We start from the raw sequence: 25,703 nt of genomic DNA, 5'->3' as shown, positions 1-25,703 counted from the left end.
CCCCTGCGGAAGCATAAAATTAGGGGCAATTAAAAATACTGTAATATTGGGATAACATTTTTTAATGTTAACAAAAAAGTAGGTGAAGATCTGCATGGCCCAGAAAACAGTATTATAGTTAGAGCTGACTTACCTAGTTTTTATAAATCAAGTCGATCATTCGGTCCTTTAGTGAAGCGAATCGGTTAATAATATCCTCGTAAAACGGATGTTGCATTTGCATAAGTTCTTTTAATAGTTCTTTACGTAGTGAAATAATACCCAAACTGGAAAGTCTTTCTTGTGAAATAGTATTTCTTGTAAATGTTTTAGCCTTTTTAAACATGAAAAACTCCTTTCTACGGACACGCTTGTCGATGGAATGGTGAGAATTATACAAAATAAATTATAAGCTTCTGTAAAAATGTCTTTATTTGGTTTTAATTTTATTATTAGTTCTTGAAAATTCACATTTTTTTAATTTTCATCGGCATACAGAAGGCAAAGTTAATTTTTTAGTCTTTGTTGTTTTGTGAACTTTGTGCCATAAAATTCCAGTAAATTTTGAAGAATTTTGTTGAATCTGCTAAGCATACAAATTTTAATTTCTCACAATCTTGAAAACGTACATCTAGATTCCTTAGATTTTTTGTGGCCTCGAAATGACTTGTCGTGATAAGGTTAAAATAACATCCGATATTATCTTAAAATATTCTTTATTTTTTTCGATTGTCTCATTATATCTTGAGTGCATGCGAGCAACTACTGACCCATGCTTTTTAGATTACAAATATAATGCATTTTTACTGTTACTCTTTAGATGCTGCTGGCTTTCTGAATGTTTTTTTTTTTAATTTTTCACCCAGCTTCTTCCAATTTCTGAATCCTTCAATAGTAAAAATTTGCTCAGAATACGTTATATCACCAAAGAGCCGACAGGTTTAACAATGCACTGCGTCTTTTTGAATGCTGTACTCCATCCATGGATACAAACTGAAGTATTTTTCTGAAAATCCTCTTTTTTGCTGGCCAAAATTAGTCAATGGGTATAAGTTAAGAATAGGCTGAGAAGGATTAGAGTCTATAGTACCTAAATCTATAGGCACTCTCTCCTTCAAAGTATTTTGACTTCCATCTCGACCCTTGGATGGCCCGGGAAGAAGGCTTCTCGAATCAGTAGAATGACAAGTACAAGGTTGAGGTTCTGTGCTGGATGATTCTGCATCTGAAAGTAACAATTTTCGTCGAAAAAAAAAGGTAAAACTTTCAAAGCATTGGTACTGAACTCACATTTTGCTAATTTACTTATTCTTATTTGATACCACGTCTTATTGTATTCTATATTAAAATATTCTTGAAAATTATATTTAATTCCTATTAAATTTAAGCCTACTGATTTTCACTCGGCTTCGGGGGCAGTGCGGCGCGGCTCCACTTGTCAAAATTTTCGACGACTTTACAAAAAAAATGTACTTAATTAAAAAAAAATAATTTCGTGCCGCCCGCCGCTTAAGGTAAGCGTTCATTATTCGGCACGATACGGACGGTACGCACCGCATTTTTTTATACTGTGTGTCAGGATCATCGGCATCAGGCCGACTAGTGGACGCAGTTGCATTTGAAACTATGGATTAGGAAATCCGTACAGTGCGGTGGGTGCCGTTCGTACCGTGCCAAATAGTGGACGCGTGCCTTTAGATGAAAATCGTCCTTTATTCTCAAAATGACATTATTATAACAATATTTTTCTTTACCTGGCAAATCATTTTTTCGTGTTGAATCCACATTTTTGTTTATTGGCGATTTTCGCTTGAAAAAAGATCGATGTCTGAAGAAGTCTTCTTCATTATTCTTCAGTAAATTGAGCTTGTACTTGTACAAATGATGCTTGAGCAGACTTGAGAAAAAATGAAAAGATATTATGAGATATTCATTGACATCTTAATTAGTTTAAAAAATCTGAATTAAATTCTACTTTGTAAGTTACTTAGAAATTAAATTATTTAATTTTTTAGCTCCTATAAATTAATTTAAATTTTAGCTCCTGTGTAAGATATCCCTGGATGTTTGATATTTTATATTTTGCACCAAAAGATGCATTTTAATTCCGGAAATTTAAAAACACATAATTATAGTAAGATTTAATTACCGTTTATTTTTTTAATCACAAGTCACAACACAGATTCAGAAGGTCAAGAAAAGCTATATACTATAATATAAGAAAATTATATTTTAGTATCAATAGGCAGAATTTTGCCAGCGCGTAACGTCCGTTATAACTGTATAATTCACTTTCTGTTCTGCAACAGTGGCAGATTTACCATCAATTCGCACAGAGAACGCGGAGCATAGATTAATAATACTACTAACATACATAGGAAACTCTTATGGAAATGACAGTTCTTTTTGTAGCAGTTGACACACAGGTCGCAGTGGGGCGCCACGAGCGTTATTTCGACACGAGGAAGGCCGAGATGCCGCGAAGGCTACCGATCGTGGCGTGACAAGTGAAAGTGACGCCATTACGTTTTACGTTTTTGTTTATACCTGTGTTTAGTGCGCTTTTATCGATATTTTTACTTTTTTTGTGAGTTTTTAAAAACATTTATCTATAGATTTCTATAGACAAACTGAACTTTGAAAAAATGGTGTATTATTGTTGTGTTCCTGGGTGTAAAAACACCAACAAAGAGAGCCAAACACATACGTTCCCCAAGGATGCAGTGGTAAGTTTTTCCATTCAATTGATTATTATAGAATAATAATAATACCTAGACAACTATTTGCTAATAACTATGCTTAAAATCAATAAGGTACTTACTACTTAACCAAAATATCTTGGCCTCTGAAATGCAAAATTTTACAATAGAAAAGCATATTTATAAAAACACAAGGTCAGGGGTTAAAACGGTCCCTCAGAGCCTTTTCCATTTCCTTAGGGCTTAAGTCTTTACGGCATACATATAATTCATCTAACACAATAAGGAGTGTAACTCTTAAGTTAAGTCATATGTTAAGGAAACTCTGAGCGCACCTAAAATACTTTGGTTAAGTAGTAGGACCTATAAAAGTAACTAGAAAACTCCTTGAAAATTTCACTAATCCCTTTGCTAGTCCCCAAACATATGAACCCTAATCTAGCTTGTTTAAAAGCCCTACAGGTGGTCTCGGAGTTTCACTAATGTAAGACTTTGAGGTGCCCTCAGAGCTCAGACATTCTTTAATGTAACACTCTTTTAACTTTTAGACTTAAAAAAATAAAGGTAAAAGTTAATAAAATGGTTTTTCACTATTTTTGATATTAGTTTTATGAAAAAATCCTGGAAAAAAATCAATCGATGCCCTCAGAGTTTATTTAACCTCTACCCGAGTAGTAAAGTTTGAAAGGAAGGTTAATGCGGATAATAATGTAAAGACAGGAAAGGTTTTTGGGACTTTACTTTATACTTATTACTATTTTTACTTTATTACTTTGCTACTCGAGTAAAGGTTGCATCAATGAGGACTTCCTTTGTGTTGAAGCATAATTTTTCCTCAGAAACTGGAGGTACTTGAGTTGAGAATTTGGTTGTTCGCTCCTGTTTGTGATCTCTTATGTTTCTTTTTCCATGGTTTCCTGGTTACCTGGCCCTGATGAAGCCAATGACCAGAAATATGCATATCGGTCAGACACCACCATCTCTTTAATATATTCTGCTACTTGTGGAATGTCCCAAAAACCATTCCTGTCATTTTTATTATTTTTAAATATACTGAGTGTCTAAGTATTTGCTTTTGCACTGGCATTTGTTTAGTTTTGGTTTGATTTATTTTAAATTAAATTTTGGTACAAGGTTTGGAAAATATCTTATGTACTTTGACACATCTGTCAGAGTTTGAAAACATGAAAACTTCTTGTTTATCCAAGAACTACAATATCTTTTGAAATTTCAAGTGGCAGTTATATTATTTTTTTATGATTCTGAAATCTGTGGATCAATCTGATTACAAAACTATCAAATTTGCAACTTTTTACAAAAATAATTAATTATTTTTCAATGAAAAGTTCCATCATTGCCCTAACTGTTCGTTTTACCATTAAAATCTTCTTTTTTTATCAGGAATTTCTTATTTAAGTGCTTATAAAAATAATGCATTATTTTTTAAAGATGTTTAAGGTAAAAACTGAACAGTTTTGGGCTGAGTTTGACGATCTTAATTTATTCAAAAATATCATTTAAATTTTTTCGAATAGTTGTTAATTTGACACTTTTGTAATCAAGGCAATCCACTATTTAAAACTTAAATACTAAAAAAAAGATATTTAAAACAGCCACACAGCCTTTTAAAATGTTGGTAGTCGTAGGTGTGAGTAATCAAAAAGTGTAAACAGATAGGTATGTCTAAAGATGCTATTTTACAAACCTACACTGTGTACCAAATTAAGAAAAAACAGAACTAGACAAAACCTGGAGTGAAAGTGATCCTGCAGACACCCAGTATACATATATATTCCAATGTTAGGTATATTCCAGTCTGAAAACAGGATATTATCAACTTGTTTGTCATTGATTTTTAGTTCTGAGGAAGACATAGGTTGAAATTACATGAGTTTGATTAAAACCAATAAATTAGAACAAAAGATGTATCTTGAGACATTTTTTTCTTATCTGGTTTAAATAAATAAAAAAAGAAGGGTTAAAAAAAATCTGGGTCTTTTTTTGCCTGTTTATTTAAAAATGAAAATATTCCTAGATTCAAATCTCAAGGTGGTGGCAAAAAAAGGATCATGACATTTCTCTGTGTCAGTCACCTTCAATAGTTTAAAGTTCATTCCCTTGGTTTTATTTTTTGTCTAAAACTGAAAAGAAAAGATTTCAATCCCATTCTAAATAATTAAAGAAATTATTTTAAGTAATTTAGAAAGTAGTATATTTAAATTAAAAGTATATTTACCAAAAATTTATTTCAGTTACTCAATCTTTGGCTTGTCAAAATTGGAAGAACTGATTTGCAAGGAAAATCAATAGAAAGCGTGAGAAGCTCATACCGTGTGTGTCACAAACACTTTGGTCCTGAAAGCCTTTTGTGAAGATGATGAATTAGAAGGCCTGGATAATTTTAAGACATTGTTACTAAATGCAACAAAACCGGCAATACCTTCTGCTTTGTCCATCCCAAATGTAGATGTGCCTTATATAGACTTGAGCAAATGTCCTCTTTTAAGAAGGGGCAAATTAACATACATTGCATGATTTGTTGCTAAAAAAATTTTAAAGAAAATTAAACTATGTGCAGTCTGTAGGAAAAACTTAATTGAAGGTGATAGGAGTCGACAAGAATATTTCTTAATTGAAGCTCGAGCTTATTCTCCTAGAGCTCTTCTGGCGCCTTCAACAAACTTTAACATATTTTTTCAAAAATGTATTCATTTGGTTTCAACCATTTTACTCCAAATCTGTTTCTCATTAAATGTAACAGCAATTTTGAAGTTTTTCTTAAAACATTTATGCAAAGAGGACATTTTTATTTTTAACTGTCAAAAACATAACCTTTCAGAAATGCTGTTTCAGTACGTAACAAAGTTCCATACATTTATATGGATCAGAAATATTAATAATATATTGAAGGGAAAGTCTACAATTCGTAATTCAAGTGATTCAATCAAATTGTATGCTTCAAAAAAATATGAAAAGCATCAGAAATTTAAACAGAGGATAGAGAGAATGAAAAATTTGAAATCATGATTTTAAAGGTACATATTTAAGTTGTCATTTCCTTACAAAATTTGAGATTATGAGTGTTTATTAATCAGATTTTTCTGCTTTTTAATAGGTCATAATATGAGTTCTTTTTAAATTAAATTTTGTAGTGAAATGTTCATTTAAATACTTTTAAATATGTTTTTGCTAGAATAATATAGATTTTATCGCAATTTTAGTTTTACTTAGTGCCATTTTCTTTCAAATGTTTTATTCTATTTGTATTGAATTGTATTTTCAATACAATTTAAGCAATAATAAATATTTGTAGTTTTATTTTTTCTCCCTTTTTATGTTTATTAAATATTTTTTTGTTAAACTTCATATTTTCGATATTTGTAGATTTAAATATGAATAAATATTTATGTGCTCTTTAAAATGCTAATTAAACACATACTTACTTTATCGTTGAGACACCCCAATAATAAACTAAAGTAGTTAAATATTTATTCGTATTTTAAACCTTCGAAAATATGGAGCTTAGCAAAAAAATACTTAATAAACGATTAAAATATAATTAAGAATCAATCAAGGAATTTCAAATTCCCGCCATTTAGCGGCGCACGTAAATAGTTCACACACAGGTCGCAGTACGGCGCCACTATATAAAGGTCCGGCCCGTTGTTACGGAGTTGCCTATCTATTCTAGTTATTAATATATTATCTATGTACTACTAATAACTGAACACGGAGTCGACTAATTTTATTTCGCGTTCGGCGATCGCGTCTGCGGTCTGCTGCTCAGCTGCTGCACCTAATGCTCATGCGCACCACGTTGTATCATAGAGAAAGAAAGAAAAAAAATCCTTTCTTTTTGTATGCATTGTACCAAGCATATACGCATCCGTGGCACGTTTAGTTTGTCTCTTCACAGTAAATTCAGTGACGTTAAAACGTTAAAAAATTAAATGCAGTTTGTGGTTTTAGTAATATGATAAATATTAATGTTTTGTGCTTAAATTCCTGAACATGTGACAATTTTTTCTTCCGGATTCTTAAATCGAACAAATAGAGACACCGTTTGTAGAAACCCGCACCTGTCAGTCTCAATTTGCATTGTAGATTCTTTTACTGGTTTATATTTTCTTGTAGACCTCTTTGAACTAGTTGCAATATGCAATGTGTTGTACCTATTTCAACATAAAAAAAGTTATCTGTTTATCTAATACAAATTAAAAATTTTAGATTTAGTAATACCAGTGGATAGTAACGAAAATAGCAGTTTAATACTAGGAGTATTTCATTGCTTAAAAGTGTTATTACCCTCAGTAAAAAACATTGTAAATACCAACGAAGGCTTAGGCCACTCCAAAGATGTCGATGTTTATCCTATTCCGGTAAACAAATTATTACAGGTAATTTTAAAATATTGTAGTCCAAAAAAATTACTATTATCGCTCATATTTTTTGTTTTAGATTTTTGAGCTTTGTCATTACTATTTAACAAGTAGCGACCATAATGTAATAAATGCATCATTGGATACTTTAAATACTTTACTTCTAAATGCTACTGAAGAACTTACTAAAACTTTACAAAGTCCAAATGGAATTGATCGCTGCAGAATATTAAAAAGTTTTTCAATAAACAATATGCGATCTTTAAGTACGTATAATTGAAATAATTAGCATATCTGTTAGTCAATTAATATACTTGATTATTGAACTTTAGGTGAACTAAGTGTATCAACTAATATTACCTCAGCTGAAGAAACGTCTATTGCAGAATGTGAATTGACAGAAACTATCGACAGTAATATTGTTAACTGGATAGGGGAGTCAAAGTTGTCAGTTGTAAGTGACAATAATTCGAAAGTGAATTTAGATAAAAAAGACTCGAGAGGCGATAGTATTGATATCAAAAATAGGACTGAAGAATATTATGGTACCTAGCATTAATTTTGAAGTTTGTAAGATACACTTTTCTTATGTCTGTTTTATTTGCAGAAACTCATTTGAAATTACCTGAATTTTATAATATGGTTGGTGGAAGTTTAAGTGTAAATAATAATCTGGATAATCTTAGTGATAGGTTATCAGAAGGAAGCACTGCAGGCAGTGAAGAGAAATTATTGGATGCAGAAGAAGGGTTTATGGTATGTTTAGGTATTTTATTCTATGCTTTTTTAGCAATACTTTCTGATTGATCTAAGGTATTCAGTACCGTACTCTTAGATCTTTGGGCGCAAATGTAAATGTAACCTTTTAATTTTGCTATAAACCGCACAAGCAACAAATTTATTGCTAAATATGTATCACATTCCGCAGCAATATTGTAGGAGCTTTACATAGGGCGACGTATTGAAATAGTCCTGACTGATAATAAGCAAAACTAATAGAGTCAGATTATTGTAAAGTTATAAACGGACCCATTGGTGACCAATTTCTTTTTAGTCGTGGGATGTAACAAAGATAACGCTTTTGTATCTAAATTTGATATACATTTCTATTAATATACGCTTCAGACATATACAGGGTGTCCCGAAAGTAATGGGACATAGAACAACAGTAGATTCAATAGGTCAAAATAATGTGATTGAGTTCATCTTGCCTTATTCTAACTTTAATAGTAACTGAAATACAGGGTGTCAAAGTATTATTTGATTTATCGTTTTTTTTCTAATAGGTCCTGAACCAAATGACATACCGACATGAAATTTATAACATATGAGTCATTTAAAAAGAAAAATAAAATTTCGTTTACAGTTTTCGTGTTTTCAGTAGAGGGCGCTCGTTGCGTTAGTTTTTACTTTTTTAGAACCTCTAACTTTTTTTCAGCCCCGTATATCGGTTTAAAAAGTATCAAAATAAATTCCTTTTTTAATTTTACCTAAAAAATGTATACCTTATTAAAGTCGCTAGGAGCAACCATTTTCTACATAATCACCATTTTTCGAAAAAATGTTTAAAATAATATTTATTTACTACTTTATTTAAATCGCATCTTTGGCAGTTGGCGCCATTTGTGCCGCACCATGGAAAAAAGGCGATTTAAGCCCATCTTTTCAAAAGTAAATACCAATATTGTTATAACATTATATCAAGAGAGAACCGTCGCACAGTAGATCGAAGTATAGGAAAACCCGGACATTCGCCGACATTCGCAATAACTTTTTGGTCTTATTATTTTGAATTAGTTATTTTTGTTTGATAACAGTATAAGATGTTTTTTTTTTTAAATTTTGATTAAAACATTGACGTAATCCAGAGTACAGGGTGATTAAGATTCTAGGTTTACCGTAACGATTTAAAAATCGTAAGGTGTAGCAAATGTGTAGTTTAAATTTGGCAAATTTATTTATTTTAAAGCTTACTTAAATAAGAAACTAAAAATATTCTTAGACCTTCTGGATACATCCGCAAAAGAAAGGATATTTAACATTTAAGTTTTTTCTGACTGTATGTCAAAAGTTTATAAAAAACGAGAAATGCTTTTGTGTAGCAGTTTTTTTACCTTCATAAGGTAGTACGGTCAGAATTCCAATTCGACGTTTCGGTTCCTGTCAACCATCATCAACTTTGTTTTTTCTTATAACCGTAAACGATTCTAACATTGTTGAAATGACCGTTTTATTTTCTATTCAGTAATTTGCAACTCTGGTACACGGTAACACGGTATGTTTATTTAAAATCAAATATTTCTTATAAGACTCAATTTCATGAGGACCTCTTATGAAAAATCCAAAAACTGATTGCTGGCAAGAACCGGAACCTACGATTAAAATTCTGAGAACGCTAGATAAGGACGCGGACGCTACAAGACGACAAATTGCTACAAGATAATGATTTTTGATTTCTGATATTATTTATACAAAGTAAAAAAAAACAGAAATGGCAAAATTTCTTCTTTTTTTTTTCAATCATTTATTACATACATTACATGACATATGAAGAGTTAATATTTTATTATTTCTTCCAAGAGCAATAGAGTTTAATAACTAGCACTCACTCACTGGTTTTGATGTTCAATCAGAATAGAGAGAATTGACAAAGACAATTTTCATTTTTGCCCAAAGTATACCATACCTATTATTCTCATAACATAACAATAACAACAAACAACAAACAAATAATAAAAAACTAGGTAAATAAATTTAGTTTTCAAATTAATCAAGGAAAGAGCCTCTTCTGTCATGATAGTTAGTTTTTTGTTATCAGATTTTAATCTTATGGTAGATATGAATGGATCTGATGAGAGAATTAGATTATGTAAAATATCTTCGTTTGTAAATATCCTACTACTTTTTCTTGCGTGGAACTGTCTGTAATGGCGAAAATGTTTATTCCTCGCCTCTGCTGCTTCTTCTGAAAGGTTGCCTATAGGGAATATAAAATTTCTTATTATGTCGGCTCCATGCATGAGAAGTTTGTGTATAGATGCCAGTATGTAGTACCATCCATACAACTCTACATATTATTAGTAGCTAATTATTATCTAATTAGCTATTAATTAGTATTTAATTTAGCTGTTTCCTTGGCAAATTTATCAAATCTTTCTGGAATGATATTTTCTCCAGACGCTAATACTTGTAGAATAATGTAAAAGTTTTTTATTAAAGTTTGATCTATGCCGGTTATATCGGCAGATTTTTCAAAATTAAAAAAAAATCTTCTTGCTGTGTTTCCATCGTTTGACGTTCCCAGCCTTTGCTTTACAAAATCCACGTGTAGACCCATTTCCTCCTTAAATCAAAAAAAAATATTTCATTTTATTGGACAATTTTTTTTTTATGTTTTTACAAAATAGTTGGAGTTCAAAAAAAAATCTAACTTAAACTATACTTCCATTGATGTTTTTATTGTAAAATCATATTAACGCGCGGCCTATTTTTATTAGGTATTTTGCATCGTATCTTCTGATAATAAGAAAGTACAAAGTAATAACAGTACTATCATAAAAGCAAATGCATATACCTTTTTTGAATTTCTTTTTTCCTTGTTTCCTTTTATTGTTTTTCTTGGGAAGTTTTTGCAGACCATTTTTTTAAATCTAAATTGTAGGATATGTGGAGCACACATTCTAAAGCTCTGATCCAAGAGTGAAGAGTAGAAAGCCCCAAAGCGTACTTGTCCTCATTCGGAATTTTTTTCTCGATGACCTACAAATACAAAAAGTAGATACATACGGTATTTAAAGCCTCAAAAGCATATAAAAATTTACCTTCATATTGTTCATTTTACTAGGCTTTGCTCCGCATATGTAACAGACCATTGTTGACGCGCCCGCTAAACACGAACAAATTTTTCCATCAATCATGGTTGTAAAAATTTCATGTTTGATAGAAACACCACCAGAAAAAAATGTTGTGGTAAGCATGGCTTTTTTCTTCATTCAAGGACTCCGAACACTGTAAAATAATTTCCTTGAATTCTTTTACAAATTGAAAGCAAAGCGGTCTGCAATAAAATGTTGATGATGGTTTTGGATTTTCCCATATAACCTTTGTACAGTCATTGGAATGAACTAGTCTTAATGGAACGTAAGCTGAAATAAAAATACTAGAGTCATCGACATTCATCGTTTCATCGTATCAAAGGTTTGTTTATACACGCTTTGTCCTGATGCACCATCAAAACCACATTTTCCAAAGAGCGTAAGCTCGCTATTGCCTTCAATTTTATTACGGTAATCTGAAATATTCAAAATTCTTCTTGCGGTAGTATCCAGTAAAGATTGAAGAGTTATTTTTGCGAATGTGTCAGTGACCATTATTGAACACTTTGGAGGGAAACATTCTTGTTTCGCTTGCTGGATCTGATATTAGGACGGATAAATGTTACAATGTTCTTCTTGTGCTGATTTTCTAATGTTAATGTATTGCTGTTTTGACAGACCTAAGGAGACAAATAGAGCAAGGGCATTTTGGGGCGCGACGTATTAAGGCGACGCATTAAGGCGACTCTTTTGTGTAGGAGTGGCAATGGTATTGATCCATGTTTTTACAGAAGTGAAGTACGTTTTGCACCTCGTTCGGATTTTCATTTAAAAATTGTAGTATTTTATTGATATCTTTATTAGCAGATTCTAAAAATTAATGATCAATTTCTAATTTCACTTAGTCATGAAAATCGATCTTACCTGCCTTCATTTTTGACAAAATTGCAAAATTAAGCTCGTCGACATTTGCCTGTCTTAAGCTGTGCGTCTTTTTTAGTTTCTGTCTGTTACCTAATTCTTGAAAACTCTTTCGAGGTCCTCTCTTGGTATTATTGCTGTCCGAAGGGTCAAGGTTACTTTTGCAAAATTTTGGTCAGCTATAATTCAAACTAAGCCACAACCGACTTTGTAGCAAAAACCTTTTCTCATTCCTAAATGCTTTCTTCCATTTACTTGACAAATTTTTACAAAAGAGCCTTAAACATTCTTTAACTTTCGTAATATCACTTTCACTGTGGCTAAATTTGAGCACACAAAGAATACGGTTTGTTAGTATTGTAAAGTCATTAAAGTCAATGCTTTGAGCCTTTATAAAGAAAAATAAATCCTGGATGGTTTTTAAACGTTCCATAATTAGATGAAACTAATATAAGGATACGCGAAATGACAAACGTCACGAAAATTCTTGTCAATATTTCGATGAGTATCATTTACAGAATAATAATAATATAATTCTCAGCAGTACTGATATTATTGTTCAGACAAGACCACCCAACTTGGCTGATGTAATCTGTAACTTGTGAATATCGAAATATATTTTGTTTTGTTAAAATCGCTCGTACCGCAAACTGCACAGTGCGTTTCATTTTCTTTGATAACATTTTAATCAGCAGTAACTTTTGTTTTAAATAAACTTTGACTCCCCTGTAGCTCCGCTACTAAATGAGATTGGAATCATGTTTATATAAACTTATTTGCTCAAATCACTTCAGTTTGTCGCTTAAAACCTGAATCACCCTGTTATTCAATATATATAATTCATTTTTTAATTAAATGTAATTATATTTCAACACATTATCAATAATTATCACATAATATATTCATTACTATTCTTCTACGTTCAAGGAAGCATCCGAGAGATTGGGTGCTGATGCCGGAGGACTTAGCAAATCATTTTTGTTAGCCTTCTCCAGATAAATATAAAAGAATCTTATAAAATAAAGGTCTTACTTAACGTCTTATAAAATTATTTTCCCCAGATTCTTTTATAAGATGCAGGAAATTAATAACGTCCTGTTTTATTTCCTGCCTATTTTGTCCAATACGTCCATGTATTAAGGCTGATAATGCTTCCCTGCTCATTTGGCGCAGTGCAGGTAGGAAATGTCTGTCGAAGAGCCGGACCATATACTGCTCTATTTCACTTCTTTTTGATATATCGTAGGTATTATTTTCACCGTTTTGCATTTTGTGAAAAAGATTTAGCTGTCAAACTAAAAAATATGACCGTGACATGCAAATTTATTTAGTTTGTGTACCTATGGTAACGACATTACATCACGGCCCACTCACGATATCTTATATCTTGAAAACGGTTCAAAATATAGCAAAACGGCTTCTATGCATGCTCCTGCCTTTCTTTTTTAATTTGACATCCATATTGTTAGGTACTTCAGGTTTAACCAACGCTTCCTTTAAAACCAATTGAATTTAAAATGTGAAAAATGTGCAATTTAAACCGGAAATTGATGTCAAATGATTGAAAGTTGAAAATGAAGATGGGAGCCTCAAAGACGTTTCGCGCTAATTTAACCCATTTTCGAGATACCTATGTCGCTTGAAAATCCGGAAATTGTCAATTTTCAAACATCAATATCAAATAAAGAAGATTTTTTGTTAAACATTTTGCATAGAACTCAAAAATGCATAATACATGATGTCGCATTGAAAATTTGAAAGTTGATATCGGTACCTTCATATTGGGACACCCTGTATAACTAAAAATACATTCAAAATATACACCACCCCGTATCTTGAAACCTATTTTTTGTAACAATTCTTTGTATCTCTGTGATTAGAAAGGTTTCTTAGTCTACGCAATCGTTGAACTCAGCTGTCCTATGCACCCTAAGCGTAACGCGATTATTTCGCGGGGTCGCAAGTGGTCGCAGCCAATATTTATTGGCATTACTTAGGTAAGGTTTGATCTTACCAAAACGCCTAATTTTAGCTTAGCCAATTGAAGCCATTTTTTTAAAACCCAAAAAAACTTAATAATTGAGAAACAAAATCATCGATAACAGAAATATCGTACCACAGATAAAAGAGATAGTACAAAAACAATATTTATACACTAAATAGATTAGTTTTAATATGCCGCAAAGTGTAAATTGTAAGTTTTCTAAAACATCTTTTTTTTGGGGAACCAAAAAATGGTTAATATTTTTTGTCATATTTAACAATATAGACTTTACCATTGAAATCACATAATTTTTGCCACCGTGTAGGTAGCCAAAACCATATGGCGGTATTTTCTAAAAACAACAATATGTTTATATTATAAAAATATAAAATAGGTCGGAGAAAATCATAATTTTTAAAAATCGCCAATGTCCACCTATTTACATTGCCTTGTTCTACTGTGCGTCGTCATAAACGTAGAATAATTAAAAGAGACCTTAATATAAATAACAAGACAAAGTCTCGGTTTAAAAAAATTCTTTTATTGGTTAAAGTGGTGACACGTGTTTTGTTCCTAAGAGCATCATCAGACCTAAAAAATAATGTAAATAAAATCAGATAAAATTACAAAAAGACCAAAAGTAAAACGAAAAACTATACCTTAAGAAGGTTTTTAACCTTTAACACGCCCGACTGGGTCAATTATATACACACACTGAACGGTAAAATATAAGTCTACAGAATCACAGAAACATTTAATAGTATGACAAGGGTTAGATGTTTCGCCCGACCATAGCATAATCAGACCTTAACAACACAAAACACCTAACATATAAATAAACAAAAATGAAACGAAATGAAATAATCTTTATTTAGCACTTGGCTACTTATACCTAATTAACAGAAAACAAAAAATCAATTTTGATTGCGTAAATAAACAAATAGTCCCCTATTAAACATATGTACACTTGGTGCATTCTTTACCTCCTCAGGCAACTTATTAAACATGCACAGTCCCTCGTAAAACAAAGTTTTTTGTAACGCGGATGTCGTTACCTGCCTAATGTTAAAGTTTTGCTTAGATCTAATGTTATAGTTATGGAATTGTACTCTTCTTTTTAAATAAACGTTGAGATACCCTGGCAATAAGTTATTTTCAATTTTATATACGATAGAAAGATTTGCCTTTTTTATGTTTTGCTCAACATTTAACCAATTTAAAGAATTTAACATGTCTTTAGTCGGCACATATTTGCTACAATTCAATAATACACGCATTATTTTATTTTGCTGTATTTGTAATTTTTGTATCTCTTCTTTGTTGCAAGAAATCAATAATGAACTACAATACGTGAAGTGAGGTAAAATTATAGTTTTGTTAGTTAACATTTTTGACCATTTAGAAACAACATACGATATTCTATGAAAAAACCCTACCCTACTTTTTTTCCTATTTTCTTACATAAATAATTTACATGACTTGAAAAATTTAATTGCGGATCAAGGATTACACCTAAATATTTAATTTCAGTTACAAACTCTATAGGTGAACCATTTATGAACAAAGACAATCCTAAATCGAAAAAATATTTACATTTTGTTACTGATCCTACTACCATACATTTAGTCTTTAAAGAATTCAGTTTTAATCTATTTTTACATAACCAATCATACAACACATTAAGCTCACTATTTAATATATTTACAATTTCTAAATAATCTTTTCCAGAGACGGATATGAGGGTATCGTCTGCAAATAAGGGTATAAAACATCTATTTAATATCCTATTCAGGTCATTTATATAAAGAATAAACAATAAGGGCCCCAAAACACTTCCTTGGGGTACACCCAGTACACTTTCCTTTTTTTGAGATACCCTATGTCCTATTTTTGTCCTTTGAAACCTGTCCTTTAGATAATTATCAATCCAACTTAGAGCATAATCATCAATACCATAAAGCCTCATTTTCTTTAAAAGAATTCTACGATCAATGGTTTCGAACGCACGCTTAAGATCTACGAATACACCAAGAACTATTTCACCATTGTTCATTTTCTCTCTCCAATTTGTACATACATACTGGATTGCAGATTCGCAGGAATGTTGACTTCTGAATCCTGATTGTCCCTCAAACAACAAATGATTTTTCTCAAGATAATCCCTCAATTGATTACAAATTATAGTCTCTAAGATCTTATCTACAGTTGGTAAAAGATTTACAGGTCTAACCTCCGAAGGAACAGTTGGTTTATTCACTTTGGGGATTGGAATTACAACGCTAGTTTTTAGGTCATAAGGTACCTTCCCAGTGACTATTGAAGTGTTAATTAAATATAGTAGAGGATATTCAATCACGTCAAAGAGTTGTTTTACCAATTTAACATTTAAACAATCATCACTTGAGCCTTTGTTTTTTAAACCATATACGATTTTTTCAACTGTGAAATATTAATTGTTTTAAATTGAGAGAGTTTTGATTTAATATTTAGGTCTGGCGCCTCCCAGTCTCTATCCTCTATACTTTCAGAAACTTCATTCAAAGAGTCCAAAAAAAAGTTGTTAAAGTTTTCCTCCAATAAGCCGTTGTAATTTTCAAAATTTAGCTCAGTAAACCGCTCACTGCCCTGCTTTTTTGTTCCGACTAAGTCCTTTAAAACTCTCCACATTTTTTACTGTTCCCTTTGCAGTTGTCAATATTTTGTTCGTAGTACCGTTTTTTATTTTTTCTTATCACAGATACAACCTCATTTCTATATTTCTTAAAGTTTTCCCAATCTGCTTCCTGTTTTGTAATAGAGAATATTTTATAGGCCTTGTCTCTTTTTTCCTGTAACTGTTTTACATCTTGATTTATCCACGTTTTTTTAGGATTAATTTTCATTTTTGGTACAAGTTTATCTAAGGCTGTCTGAATGTTAGTGATAAAATCCGAATAAATAACATCTACATTTACAGAGGTGTAATTCCATGTTTTTCCTATTAGTTCCTCAGCTATATTAGCAATATTCTCGTCACTCAGATGTCTGTAGTAGAAAAGCGATATTTTTTCTGGCGGTTTCTGTATTTGTATATTTGCCTCAATTATTTCATGGTCACTTATGCTTTGAAAATCCCTTTGAACTTCTTGCAGATTAAAACCTTTAATCTGCAAGAAGTTCAAGAAAGAAAAAAGACTTTATTTATTGTAAGGGCAGGGGGGAGGCAGCTGAAGCAGAGAAGATAAAATAAACGTCCATTTTCCGGGCAAGTGGGAATTAAAAACGTGTTAACTAATCTGCGCAAAATGAAGTGTTAGAAACAAAATATGTTTTCAGTCAGATATTTTGATTTAATATTTTTTTATCTATAATTAACATGAAAATGACATTCTACAACATTTGATATAGTATACTGTGGGGACTCAATATAATTTAAATCTCATGCGAAACCGTCGCAACTCGTAGTTTCCGCTCCTGACGAGACAATCGGAGCCATCTAGGATTAAAGCCGAATATAATTGGGAGAAAACAACATCTAGTAGCGCTAGTTACGGACGACAGTACCTTTTCCAGTAAAGAGAAATCTGAAATAGCATCAATTTATACGGTCAATAGCGACATCTTCTATTGAATAGCAATACCACGAAGAACGTTCTAGCTGGAAGGGAAAGGCAGTGATAGCAAGTATGGGAGAAGGACGGAAATTCGAGTATTTTCTACGTATTTCGGGAGCAGGAATATTTGAATATATAAGCGGGATCGTGAGGCAGAGCAAGGCAATTCAGTTCGACAAGACGACGAGATAACGAATACAATTTAATTCAGTTCGGAGTTTAATACAAGCGAATATTTTATGCGCCATAGTGTGTTATAGTTTAGTTACGTCGACACGAGATTTAATTTACGTTTACTGCGCAACAATTGGAGACTGGAAATATTACTCTGTCAAATGGATATCAGGAAGTTCTTTGAAAGAGGTGAGTCAAAACTAAACAAAACCTAATATGATTAGTTGATTTCTTTGTTCAAACCACGAATTTTGAATATCGCTTTTTACTTTTACTGATAGGAAGTCCGAAGTAAATGATATTTGAATGTGCTGTTATTATAGGTATCTTGATCTTTATTTTCCATATTTTCGTTCTACACCTAAACACCGTAAGGGTAATTTTGTGTATCCATTTTTTAGGGACAACACGGGGAAAAAGAAAAAAAGGTCGGAAAAATGGAAGCGGAATTGATGAAAATGACAACCATGATAAAACTACTCATGTAATGATAAGATCATTGCATGCTAACAAGCATCACATTTTCCGCAGATCGGTAAATATATCTGTTGCCGACTATTCTTCTCCATCGACGTCTCAACAAACTTATGACATCAACGTCGATCCTTATCGACATTGGCTATCATGAAAATGATCTGGGTCGTTATGTTGGGTTAGCTATCCAGCTATCTATGGAAAAGAAGAGGGAGTTGTTACAAAACCCTTGGATTCCGCCCAGAAATTACGATTTTGGAAGTGATGCAAGCCATTTGAAAAGAAAATTTAATCATGCTTGGTTGGATCAATATGCACCATGGCTAGTATATTCCAAGCGACTAAAAGGTGCTCTTTGTAAGCATTGTGTTTTGTTCCCTTCTTCCATCAGCACTGTGAGAGGAATTTTAGGATCATTTATGTTCTGGCCATACATAAAGTTCAAAAATATGCATGAAGACTGCCGAAAGCATGCAAAGACCAACCTTCACCTAACAGCGACAAATGCTGCAAAAAATTTTCTTGAAATGTTCCTGTACACATCCAACTGTAAAGTGGACATCAAAAAGCAATCGATGAAAACAGACAAATATTGTCATCAATTATTTCTTGTATAGTATTTTGCGACACACATGATATGCGTAGGGGAAAACAAACAGACGAGGGTGTTTCATTTACTTTATTGAAGTTGAGAATCAATTCGGGGGACGACAAAATATATAATAAGTGAGGTTCAGAAGACGATGGCTTACGCAGTCTTAGCTGATGAAACAGCAGACGTAGCTGGGAAAGAACAGCTGTCAATAGGTGTGCGATTCTACGACGAAAGCAAAAGGAAAATCAGAGAAGAATTTGTAGGGTTCGTTGAACTAAAAGCACAAAATGCTTCAGCAAAAGCAATTGACAATTTCATTAATCATCAATTTGACAATTAGTTCTAACCTGCCAACCGAAGATTGCGTAGGATTTGGATTTGATGGCTGTTCTACAATGGCAGGAAAAGAGGGTGACGTACAAGCCATTTTGAGAAAAAAATATCCTCGTGCTTTATATTTTCATTGTTTAAGTCACAAACTCAACCTTGTTGTGAATGATGCGAACGCAGTACCAGAAATTAGAAATACTGTCGCTACTGTAAAGGATGTTATAACGTTTTTCAGAGAATCGATTACATGTCGAAACTACGCTCCAAACCTATCACGATTGTGTGAGACGAGATGGTTCGAAAAATTACTAGAAGATTTCAATCAGAAAGTTTGCTCAAAATTTCCCAGAGAATATAATAATTTATACCACCAGAAAATCTGCATATCAATTGCATTCAGCCTTTACAAAAGCAGTGTTTATTATTGCTCTACAAACAATAGCCAAATATTCAGCAGTTTTAGAACCAATAGTTAGCGCACTGCAAGCTAAATCGATCAATATGATCTCGTTGGGGGAACAGATTAAAAATATCAAGGACATTCTTGGAAATGACCGCGAGTTTCCTGATCGAATAAGTAATGAAATGCTTCAAAAAGCGCGAGCTGTTGCAATGGATTTGAACATAGAAATTTCGGTTCCACGTCTTGCTCACAAGCAAACACATAGAAGTAATCCGCCATCAGACAATGATAACGAACATTGGCGGCGTTCCCTGATAATACCATACATTGATTCACTCATTTTATCATTGAATATTCGATTCTCCCAAGAAAATACACCGGCGTTTGCTTTAAGTAAGCTACATCCCTTGTATATGACCAAGACCAAAACGAGCATTACAGACTTACACAAGAATGCAGAATCATTCCAAGAATTTTATAACCTGGATATGACCGGAGAACTGAACCTTTGGCATAATTTATGAGTGAAGAAGGCTTTATCAGATGATCAATTAAGGGATATAGAAGTAGTTGATCTGTTCAACGAATCCAACATTTTTTACCCTGCTGTCAGAAAGGCATTGATTATTTTAAGTACTATCCCATGTACCACGGCGACCGTAGAACGGTCCTTCAGTATGCTGCGAAGAGTTAAAACGTGGCTTAGAAGCACCATGGGTAAAGAAAGACTTGATGAGCATACATCGCAATTATTTAAAAGAAAGCAGTGAGTTTATTGAAAAGACTCATAGACAAATTTTCGGCAAACTTTTTGTCTTACAAATTTCGTATTTTCCTACCATATTCTACAAACCTTTATAAATGTTATAAGAGACTTAATTATTTATTTACTATAGTATTATTTTAAAAGTATCAAAACTATCAGAAATAAAGCAGGCATGATTTTGGTACAATTTACCCCGCCCTTGGGGTAAGTTGTACCATTTTGGGGGTAACATCGTTTTCTACTTTAGAAAACTAGCTTAAATTATAGTTAAAGCAATGAGTATGAACATTTTGCTTAACAGGAAAAAAATAAAATAAAAATAGCTACAAAATAAACATTTATTTTTATTAAAAAAACATGTAATAGTCTAACAAAAGAAAAAAAAAAGAAAATTCTATTCAAAAAATATAAAATTTCAATAATATAATCTTCTTATATCAATAGCTTTTTAACGTAATAAGAAAAAACATAACTCAAATAAAGAGAAAGTTCAAAATATGCATTTGTAGAACCAACAAACATTTTATTCGTCGTCTCAGTGATGACATATATAGAATCCGAGATCACCGAGAGTGAAATCATCGTGTGCCCACTGCTTACATGTTTTGCATTGAATCCATGCTTCTCCTGGTTTGCTATTAGAAAATTTCTCGCAGCAAACAATGCAAATTGTATCGTCATCGTCAGAAGACTGAAGAATCTTTCTTTTGGCTGCTTTAACCTTTGGCGCCAATGCTTTCCCTTTTTTTACAAGCTTTGCTTTAGTTTCCGACTTTAAAGCCTCCAGTTCGGGCGTATCAGTTAAAACAGCAGACTTTCGTTTTTTCCGGCCTCTAGTTGTTTGTTTTTTTGGCGCAGACTTTGGAAATGGTCTCACTGCTGCTGGAGAAAAACTCAGCATCGAAGTAATTTCACAGGAAACGTGATTAGATGGTACAGCATGAGAGGTAGAAGGCAGTCTTCAATTCTTCCCCAAAAATGTTCCTGTTAAATGGTTCAATTCCAGTACATTGAAAGCCTTTGGTTATGTTATCTTGTGAAAGTGCTAAAGGAAGTGCCTCACAAGCAAGTCCTGGAATATATATTGTCATAGATTTTCCAGAATGATTACGCATCCAGGAGTCTTGTTGGGACATCATATTTTTTTCCGGTCAAGAGGCTGGAGGCGAAGGGAACAATGAGGTGGAAATGATAAAAACACAACTCCATTTTCTCTGGCAGATTTAACAGTTTTATATGCCACGTGAGATTCATGGTTATCCAGTAGTAGTAGGATGGGTTTTTCGGTAGAAGGCCGAACATGTGAAATAAAGTGTTGAATAAATATAAAAAAAGTAATCAACAGTCATCCAACCTGATCCATTGCCAGCTCCAATGCACCTTTCGAAAGCGCTTTCGAGGAAATAGAAACATCGGCGGGACATGGTTACCAATAGCGCTTACTGCAATGCATAGAGTTACTAGAACTCCTTTTTCGCTGGATGTTATACCCCCAACTTGTTTTGTGCCTTTTTCGGCTATAACTTTTCCTAGCCTTTGAACTGTAGTCAGCCCAGTTTCATCCAGATTCCATATGTCAGATGGAGTAAATTGAAATCTGTCCCGGACATTAGCAAGTTTGTCATAAAACAAATCAACATTTGTCTTATTAAAGTTTGTCACACGTCCAATACTGGTTGCCTCGGGAACTCGAATGGATAAATTAGGATGTTTTTTAAGAAAAATCGTTAACCAATTTTCGCCCGCTGTCTTAGTTTAGACCATGACTCAGGCACTTTAACTTTAAATGCCATAGCACAATCATAAGCTAATTTTCTTACCTCTTTTGGAGAGAGACCAAAATAAATTTTTGCGCACCGCTTAGTATAAAGCTCGAGTTCACTCATTTGGGCATCTGTAAATATTTGTTTGTGTTTACTATACCTTTTAATTACTTACCTTTTAATAATTACTTTACCTTTACTAACTTTTCTAATGAGACATGTGTAATATTATTATTATAGTTTTTCTCTTTAATTTTCTTAACATATCTGCTAAGTGTTACACGACAAATTTTAAGATCTTTTGCTACTGATCGAATGGATTCATTATTTAAAACTCTGGTTATAGCTTCCTCCATATCTTCTTTGGATGTGTCGCCTCTACTTGTTTTCTTCTTATAGTTTCTTATGCTAAAATTAAACAATAAAAAACTATTATCTTAACCGTTGCAATTTTTGGGGTAAGTTGTAACACGTTACAATTTGCCCCGAGCTAAGTGTTTCAACTTACCCCAGCAGACATGTGTCCACTATTTTATTTTATTTCAAAAAACTAAAAGCTGTAATAATCGGCAACACTGTAAAAGTGCAACTATATACCCTACTAACAAACAGCACTCCGACTTAAGTTGAACAAATGGGAATACATGCAAAAAGATATTCAAATTATATTCCTACCTTCAAATTTTACTTTGACGTCACAATTTTCCTAAACTGCACTTAAATTTTGAACGGAATGTACGCATTCTTCGAAAGTTGGTGGTTGACTGAGAGGCCCCAAGGCCTGCTTGTATACGCAATACGAGTTTTGCCGAGTAGCACCGACTTAAAATTCGGCTACTGTTTCAACTTACCCCGTGTTGCAACGTACCCCGGTCTCCCCTATTATGATTATTATATATATAATATTTTGTTTTGTGTCAATCAAACTAATTAATAAAATTCAATTTTCATGATTTTTTGTATTAATCTACCCGAGTCTCGATCGATCATCTTCTCGAAACGCCCTTGTTTCTTCCTGTATATCAAAAAACATTTAAAATATAAGATTATTATATAACGTTGTAGAACATTTTTATAACGTTTAATTATCTGTTAATAATTATCTGTTTTTTAACCAAATTGCTGCAAAACTTTCTCTTATTCTTTACCGAAGGTCGTTAAATTGTTGTTTGGGAAGTCTTAATTTAGGTATCTTATTTATTGTTTTCCATAGTTTAAAATTAATAGTGCTAACAATTATTAAACTTCCCTATTTATATGTGTTACTAATTCTATTTTTTTTTCGTAGGACATCGATGTCGGCGATTACCTAGATAAATCTGTCCCCCTTCTTTACTGCACGAGGCTTCTATCAAAGCTATTTCTCCTTTCAGGAATTCCGAACAAATACATCAGCGATAAAACCGTCAGGGTATCAGTCAAATCTTCAGCCTTGACTTGTCTGTCTTCAATCTTCAAATTATATCCTTATGGTTTTTTTACTTATTTAGACAAAAACTATTCACCAAATAATAGCCGCGTCAGCTCCCAGAGAATAACTGACCTTATGGTCCTGGCTGACCACCCAGATCCACAATTGAGAGGCATAGCAAGATGTGTAGCTTCGGACGTGGTGGTGGCAATATTGAAGAAAACGCATTTAAATTTTCATTTATGGGCTACTGTTTTAGAGGAGCATGGTAAAAAAATAATGAAGCAGAATATGTTTGTGCCATACGACATTGACTTTTTTGTTAGAATTTGGCTAACGGTAAGTCATTTTTATCAATACTTTATTTAGATTTACTTACAGTGTTGATGTTCAAGTTGGTAACTAAGTCGTATGGTTGGAACCTTTGGTGTGAAACTCAAATTACCAGACTATTCGATAAATAATTTCGATAATTCGGATATCTAAGTAGTGGTAGTAATTTTTTGAATAAATTGTATTTTCAATTTTATATTTTTAATTAATTTGAATATCTCAAGTCAATTACTAGAAATATGTCTATACGGGGTGATTGATGGTTGATGGTACCTTAGACGTTTACGGAGAACGGAAAATAGAATTTTTTTGAAAATTTGGCATCATGAGTTTTAGCTAATGATCTAACGTTTAAAAATATTTTTAGCGATACAGCGTTGCCGCTTATATCAAAAAGTAGTAGCAACTTTGTTATTTTAAACGGAATACCCTATATATTATTTTATTTTCTGATCCGCTATCGCTTTATGAATATTTTAGTAATAAGGTGTTCCTATAGCAATTTTTAGTGGTTTTCGAGAAATTAATTATTTTCTTTTTATTTTTTGACCAAAACATAGCTCCAAATAAATATCTATTACCGCGGCATTGGTACGCGCAGAAAATTGAAATTATAAACGTAATTTACGGGAGTATATATAAGTATATATTTGTTCTACATTGTACAGGGTTCGCTAAAATTAGTGATTTTACCGCTAGATACAAAAATTGTGAAAAATGCATTTTTTCACATTCCTTTTTTACACTTCATACATTATAACATATTCTAATGGAAAATTGAAATCTCTTTCTAACGAGGTATCATGTTCTTATATCTAAGTAGTTCGGTTTCTGAAATAAAAGCAAGTTTCTGTAAAAATCGGAATATTTTGACATATTTGCTTTAGGTGGCCATGAAAGGTCATGACCAAACAATGCTATGCTAGTGACATTTGACAGTTACATTTAGTTGATCAATAATAGTAATATACGTGGGTGTTTCTTCAAAATAGTTACCTAAAAATTAATTGGAATGGAAAGAAATAGTTATTCAAATGAAGTTTTGATGAATCTATTTATTATTCATGGACATTGTAACAAAATTGTAGCAAGAACATGCGGAAAGTCCAACGAAATGTATTCTAATTTACAAAAAATGGATAAAAGAAAATTTGTGCGAATACAAAATAACTTTATACAATTTATTTCATAACATAAGAATGTTTTAACTTATAGTTATCCTAAGATTATAATAGTAATTTACAATACATTTTCAAAATGATTGCCATTGACTTCTAAGCACTTCAAAATCCTGCACTGCAGTATGTGTTTTCGCTGCTTGTATTTCAGAAGAATCTTGTTGACCAATGCAATTGATAAGTCATTGACGTAGGTCCTGTTTACTGTTTACCGGTGTCTTGTATACTATTTGCTTCAAATTACCCTAAAAGTAAAAATCAAGTGGTGTAAGATCATGTGATCTCGCAGACCAATCCCATTGTCCCAAACGCCTAAGCCAGCGATCATCGAATTTCTCAAATAACTCACGTTTCATCTCCTTAGTGCAATGACCGGGTGTTCCATCCATTTGGAACCAGCAAGTGCGATAATCTTCAAGCGTTACATTTTCCAGTAAATCTTCTACTATTGAGCGCAAAATCTGAAGGTATTTATGGGAGTTTAAATGTGAAAATATTCCAATTTTTACAGAAAATTGTTTTTATTTCAGAAACCGAACTACTTAGATATAGGAACATTATATCTGAAATGTTTTCAGTTTATTTCCCCACCAAGCCCATTCCGTCCATTTCAACTATTAGACGTTTTGTCAATAAGTTCGAGTTCAAAGGTACCGTAATAAATAATTGTAAATGTTCAACTCAGGATTTCGAAAATAGAGCAGAAGAAAGAGAGAACAGAGATCTTATTATTCTACTGAGTGTGGAGGAAAACAAGATGGTTAGTACGAGGGTTCTTGGGCAAGAAGTAAATGAACATCATACAACGGTATTGCGCACTTTAAAAAAAAACATAAATATTATTCGTATAAATTCGAAAAACATCAAGACCTGCAGGAAGGAGATGAGCGAAGAATGGCATTTTGT

General features: G+C 32.5%; 1 protein-coding gene and 1 long non-coding RNA gene across 3 annotated transcripts in view; one reads left to right on the top strand and one right to left on the bottom strand.

Annotated features, from left to right (window-relative positions):
* LOC126749565 (huntingtin-like) overlaps nt 1-25,703 on the top strand; it is a 158,727-nt gene that overhangs the window by 13,259 nt on the left and 119,765 nt on the right. The window contains exons 5-9 of the mRNA XM_050459281.1: nt 6,906-7,075; nt 7,137-7,323; nt 7,390-7,602; nt 7,665-7,813; nt 23,164-23,625. Of these exons, the coding sequence (XP_050315238.1) occupies nt 6,906-7,075; nt 7,137-7,323; nt 7,390-7,602; nt 7,665-7,813; nt 23,164-23,625 (1,181 nt within the window). The remainder of the gene's footprint in view (nt 1-6,905; nt 7,076-7,136; nt 7,324-7,389; nt 7,603-7,664; nt 7,814-23,163; nt 23,626-25,703) is intronic.
* Nucleotides 9,597-11,574, bottom strand: LOC126749563 (uncharacterized). Of its 2 annotated transcripts, XR_007665139.1 has the most exons (4): nt 11,269-11,574; nt 10,879-11,202; nt 10,632-10,816; nt 9,597-10,400 (listed from the first exon to the last, which is right to left on the bottom strand). It is a non-coding gene; the product is annotated as an uncharacterized LOC126749563 (long non-coding RNA). The 2 variants fall into 2 exon arrangements; XR_007665138.1 differs by having other exon boundaries at nt 10,879-11,574.

Source organism: Anthonomus grandis, unplaced genomic scaffold, assembly GCF_022605725.1.
Source record: "Anthonomus grandis grandis unplaced genomic scaffold, icAntGran1.3 ctg00000319.1, whole genome shotgun sequence".
NCBI lineage: Eukaryota > Metazoa > Arthropoda > Insecta > Coleoptera > Curculionidae > Anthonomus > Anthonomus grandis.
Note: the sequence above shows the minus strand (reverse complement) of the source record. Positions and strands in the feature narration are given on the sequence as shown.